This window comes from Sprattus sprattus (assembly GCF_963457725.1).
Source record: "Sprattus sprattus genome assembly, chromosome: 8".
Classification (NCBI taxonomy): domain Eukaryota; kingdom Metazoa; phylum Chordata; class Actinopteri; order Clupeiformes; family Clupeidae; genus Sprattus; species Sprattus sprattus.
In genome coordinates this window covers 31,565,370-31,571,824 of record NC_137927.1, presented here as the reverse complement: position 1 = coordinate 31,571,824, position 6,455 = coordinate 31,565,370, and the positions used below count along the sequence as shown (strand labels likewise).

Genomic DNA, 6,455 nt, shown 5'->3' with positions numbered 1-6,455 from the left:
TAGAATGAGTGTGTTTGGAGGCAGTAAAACAGGGACACTTTAGACATCTTAACTATCGAAAGCATTGGTTTACGCTATGATATTGGTTTAGCAGAATTACAGCTCTGGCTTCGTGAAAACATCAAGTCATAGGATTAGTTCTCAAACGGGGAGAGAGAGAGAGAGAGAGAGAGAGAGAGAGAGAGAGAGAGAGAGAGAGAGAGAGAGAGAGAGAGAGAGAGAGAGAGAGAAGGAAGGAGCTGAATTAAAAGAGGCTTGCATGGCGTAGGCTACCACCAATTAGATTAAGCTTGTTTTTTTACAGTTTTATTTTTGCTGGAAGGCACTAAAACCCTTGGTTATATATACACAACATGCACTGCTACTGCCACAGTCTTCCTTACTTAATCTCCACAACCACCTCACACGTGTTTGTGTGTGTGTGTGTGTGTGTGTGTGTGTGTGTGTGTGTGTGTGTGTGTGTGAGTGTGTTTGTGTGTGTTTGTGTTTGTGTGTCTGTGTGACATTGACTGTCATATGAAACGCCAAGCTTGCCTCTTTACACAGGAAGTTTTTTCAACTGAAAGCCATGTACACTCAATAAACACAAACACGTTCTTAAGAATCCCTGACTATGTGTGTATGTTTCAAACAACGCCACATTATGCCTTGTGGATTAAACAGGCACCTTGCTAATAGTGCCAGCTAGTTTATGAGCTAAATGAACAGACAACAGTGCTACGTCTGGAATCATTTAATTCGTTGTAAGTTTGCAGACTCAAACCATGTGGACCCCACGATTACCATTAGTAAATCTACGTAGACTTCTATAAATACAAAAATACACATTTGAATACTAATCCATAGAGTACACACCAGATTGCTAGTGACACACCTACAGAACTAATCCATAGAGTACACACCAGTACGCCAGCGAAACACCGACAGAAATCAACTTGAGCTGAAATGGAGAGCGGAATAGTTACTGCCCTGGTTTAAAACAGCATAACACCCATTTTTACAATGTCAGTTAAAAAAAAATAAAAATAAATCAACTGCAGGCAGTCATAAGACTTCAATAAACAGATATACGTGTGTGATTCAAGGATGTTCAAACACAAACTTCTCAAACAAGGTCATATTTACACATTGCTCTGTTTTGCTGAAGCCTTCTGCTTAAAGGTGATTGGTCCCAAACCAAGTGCTGGACACAGAAGCACAGCTTGAGAGGCTGGTCAGTTTGTGCACAGTATCATTGGCCAAAGAAGAGAGCTCTGGTATTGACATGCCAAAGCATAGCCCAAGACATTTCATTTACCTCCAAAGACCCACACTTAAGACACTTATATAAATACACACTAGTGATTGTCTATAACCGTAAGCACACCCAAAACACATTATCTCAGCATTAAAATCAGCTCATCCTTCACCACGTCTCCTTCAAATCAAATCAAATCAAAGAGAAACACACAAATAAAAGAAAGAAATAAAATCACATCCACGGAACCAGAATATTAAGACACAGGAGTATGTTGGAAAGAGCTAACATAAGGAACCCAGAGAACCGGGCTGGACTCGGCCCAGATGTGGCCCAGACGTGGTGCTGACGTCAGCCGGATCTCCGCCACATCCATGCCGGAGTCAGAGGCTAACAGGAAATGATGCGCCTGTTTTTTTCCCCCATTTATTTGTAGAGAATGACTTCAATATGAACACTAAAGTCCTCAGGCTGGTCCTTCTTGGTGATGGATCACACACACACACACACACACACACACACACACACACACACACACACACACACACACACACAATGTAAGCACTACGTGGAGTGAATCCATCACTTGCAGCTGCGCTGATACAGAACTTTATACTTCTACCGCAAGGCACTCTGGAAAGGTGCTTGACCCCCCACATCAATTCTCTCTCGCACACACACACACACACACACACACACACACACACACACACACACACACACACAGTCACTTGAGCCTAATACAAAGGATTGTGGAGGGTTAAGACTTGCTGTTCTTCATAGCTTCACACTGACAGACAAGGTACAAAAAAAAAAAAAATGTCCTTGCGACAAATTGATTGAAAGTCAAACACAAAACCAACACAAATATGTGTTTGTACACAACACATCATCCTTCAAATGGATCAAAATATACAAAAAAAGTTCTGACATGAGACAAAGATTAAGGTAAAAACAATGTACTGATAGTCATACTTTGAGTTCTGTAAAGGAAATAAAGACACCAACACATGGTCTGCATGACCAAATGAGGTTAGATACACGTCAGTATGACACGAATATCTTCATACTGTTGCGTCACGTACACTGTTCTACATATGTACAAAACCTACATGCCTATAGACACACACACACACACACACACACACAAACAAACAAACACACACACTAAAAAGACTACATTAGGACGAAATGGAATCATAGCGCGAGTGCGGGTGAACTCTATTTCCACATTAGTGTCGCACTTGTTTCTCTATCTCTAAAAATAGCCTCCTTCTCAGCAACACAACAATTCTCAATGTTCTGTTCACTTTAGACGTTTGGCCTGGCTCAAGGCTTTTATTAGCTAGAACAGAGAGCAACCTCCTTCCTGTCCAATTAACCATGTAAGCCTTTCATACCATTGGTCGACACGGCCTTTACGTTTTGACAGTTCAATTCTAACATTCAACAACTGACAGCCCATCTTAGAAGCCACACACCTGAGATTCCTAGCTTAACGTTTACTTGACTCGAGGTCAAGAGTTTTATCCTTTAGTGTACCTCATGGTCCCAGTACCGCCTCTGACACTGCTCTCATATTTGATGTCAACAACAACAACACGTGGCCATATCACGCTACATATGTCAGTGGCATATACAGCCGCGGAAAAAATTAAGAGACCACTTAAAAATTATCAGTTTCTCTGGTTTTACTATTTATTGGTATGAGTTAAAGTAAAGTTAACATTTTAGTTTTATTCTATAAATTACTGACAACATTTCTACCAAATTTCAAATAAAAATATTGTCATTAAGAGCATTTATTTGCAGAAAAATGACAATTGGTCAAAATAGCAAAATAAATGAAATGTTTTCAGATCTCGAATAATGCAAAGAAAACAAGTTCATATAGATTCTTAAACTACACAATACTAATGCTTTAACTTTGGAAGAGATCAGAAATCAATATCTGGAAAAACCGCATCTTTTTTGTTATTTTGACCAATTGTCATTTTTCTGCAAAAAATGCTCTAAATGACAATATTTTTATTTGAAATTCAGTAGAAATGTTGTCAGTAGTTTATAGAATGAAACAAAAGTGTTAATTTTACTCAAACACATACCAATAAATAGTAAAAAAAGAAACACTGATACTTTTTTCAAAGTGGTCTCTTAATTTTTTCCGCGGCTGTATATTAACCAGCTAAAGCAAAGGTCAAGGGTCAAAGGGTTCTAATGCCAAAGGTCTTCATCGCTCCTCTCGTGTGTCTCAATCGCCGTGCTACAATGGATATCAGATATTTACACCATCTGGCTTATGTAGCTCATACACTGCTTGCAATTCTGGGTGAAGGTTTTTAGATATAGTGTCAACTTGCCATCAACCTGTCAGCTGCAGCTTCATACACACATGTAGTGACTGCTTGGCAGAGTGTGTGTGTGTGTGTGTGTGTGTGTGTGTGTGTGTGTGTGTGTGTCTAGTGATCGAGAGCGCTAATAGATGGTGTGTGTGGCTCAGATACACGTGTCCTAAGCCTATCATAATGCTTCTTAGAAAGTACATGTGGCGCATCCAACAGTGTTTGTCCTTTATCTTCATGGGTGGCGTCCCGAGATCTTGGCGATCCATGAATGTCTAGTCTGCTGCTCAGCTTACAATACACACATCCTTCACAGACGGAGAAGCATGGCCGTCTCAGGGGTTAAAAGCATTTTTTTTTTAAAACAAATAGTTCTGTGTGCGTGTGTGTGTTACGATTTTGCCTCTCTCTTATGTGACTAAATTCTAGAGAACAATGACGATAACAATCCACCAGTGTGTGTGTGTGTGTGTGTGTGTGTGTGTGTGTGTGTGTGTGTGTGTGACAGAGGTCCACGGCTCCAGTCTTCGAGGCCGCAGGGGGTGAGAAGCCCTCATGGTAGCGCTGTTGAGCCGAGCCGACCCAAGCCAAGCCAGGCCGAGCCAAGCCAGTCCATGCGAAGGGTCTGGCAGAAAGGGATGATGGGGATGAGTGGAGGGAGGGAGGGGCCGTGTGGGGGACCGGCCCCGTGTTGATTGGTCACTACATCTCAGGCCGCGCCTCCACCTCGCCGCGGGAGGCCGTGCGGGCGCGCATGTACTCGCTGCTGGTCAGCTGACCGGCCTGCCCCTCCCCCCTCCTCCAGCGCCGCACCGCCAGGTAGCAGTTGGCCACGTACACGCCCGTCACCAGGAACCCAAACACCTGAGAGAGAGAGAGAGAGAGAAAGAAAGAAAGAAAGAAAGAAAGAGAGAGAGAGAGAGGGAATTTACATGCATCCAACTGCACATAGACACATGCAAATACCCTGGACTGGGTGTGTGTGTGTGTGTACACTGGATCCTCTCCAATGGGGGGGGGGGGGGGGGGGTCAGAGGTCAAGAGATAAAGCACACATACAGGTCACTCATCAAACCTATCCTGTAGGGGTGCAACGGATCATCATTGATCCGTGATCCGTTCGAAACGATCCGAACCGTGAGGTTTTTGATCCGTTGCACCCCTACTTTCCTGACATCACCTCACACTGATTTATAAGGAAACTAAATGTAAGAAAGTAAAAACACAGACTGTAACATAAAAGGATGTTTGGATAAACACACACATAAACATGAAGAAGTTTGTGTGTGCTTGGGTTTTAAGACACACAACATAAATAAACACACACACACACACACACACACGTTCCAGTGCCTACACACAGGGCCAGGAATGAATCATTGCGTCTTTCCCTGGCTTGGGGGGCTGCAGTATTTGAGCTTAACCCACAATCCCTGGCGTGTAAGCAAAGCTGGGGGATTTTAGAGGCGCCCTCCGGCCTACACAGGAGTCTCCCGCTGAGAACATCTGCCCTCGCACACCACTCAGCACCCCCAGCCTACCCAGCCTGCCCAGCCTGCCCAGCGCAGTACCCCCCACTCAGCACCCCCAGCCTACCCAGCCTGCCCAGCGCAGTCCCCCCCACTCAGCACCCCCAGCCTACCCAGCCTGCCCAGCGCAGTCCCCCCCACTCAGCACCTCCCCTCAGTCCCAGCACAGTCCCCCCCTCTCAGCACCTCCTCTCAGCACCTCCCCTCAGTACCCTCCTCTCAGCACCTCCCCTCAGTACCCTCCTCTCAGCACCTCCCCTCAGTACCCCCCTCTCAGCACCTCCCCTCAGTACCCCCCTCTCAGCACCTCCTCTCAGCACCTCCCCTCAGTCCCAGCACAGCCTGGCTTAGCTCAGACCGCACGCCTCAGACAAGCACAGCAGGACAACATGCCCACACACAGAACACACACACAGAACACACACACAGAACACACACACATAACACACACACATAACACACACACATAACACACACACAGAACACACACACATAACACACACACATAACACACACACATAACACACACACAGAACACACACACAGAACACACACAGAACACACACAGAACACACACACACAGAACACACACACAGAACACACACACAGAACACACACACAGAACACACACAGAACACACACACAGAACACACACACAGAACACACACAGAACACACACACAGAACACACACAGAACACATACACAGAACACACACAGAACACACACACAGAACACACACAGAACACACACACAGAACACACACACAACACACACAGAACACACACACAGAACACACACACAGAACACACACACAGAACACACACACAGAACAGACAAGGACAAATAAGGAAGAATACAGGGGGACTGGATTTGACTATAATGATACATAGCTTATGCTAATGAGTGAGAGCTGGAAAGGGCAGGAGAGACACACAGGGCAGGAGAGACACACAGGGCAGGAGAGACACACAGGGCAGGAGAGACACACAGGGCAGGAGAGACACACAGGGCAGGAGAGACACACAGGGCAGGAGAGACACACAGGGCAGGAGAGACACACAGGGCAGGAGAGACACACAGGGCAGGAGAGACACACAGGGCAGGTGAGACACACAGGGCAGGCAGGAGAGACACACAGGGCAGGTGAGACACACAGGGCAGGCAGGAGAGACACACAGGGCAGGAGAGACACACAGGGCAGGCAGGAGAGACACACAGGGCAGGAGAGACACACAGGAGAGACACACAGGACAGGAGAGACACACAGGGCAGGAGAGACACACAGGAGAGACACACAGGACAGGAGAGACACACAGGGCAGGAGAGACATATAGGACACACAGGAC

At 45.7% G+C, this 6,455-nt stretch overlaps 1 protein-coding gene across 1 annotated transcript in view; it reads right to left on the bottom strand.

The window, feature by feature from the left end:
• Positions 1–4,281: 4,281 nt before the first annotated feature.
• Positions 4,282–6,455, bottom strand: part of cmtm4 (CKLF-like MARVEL transmembrane domain containing 4) — a gene marked incomplete at its 3' end in the record, with an annotated part of 27,904 nt that continues 25,730 nt past the window's right edge. The window contains exon 4 of the mRNA XM_080843773.1: positions 4,282–4,443. Within this exon, the coding sequence (XP_080699899.1) occupies positions 4,282–4,443 (162 nt within the window). The remainder of the gene's footprint in view (positions 4,444–6,455) is intronic.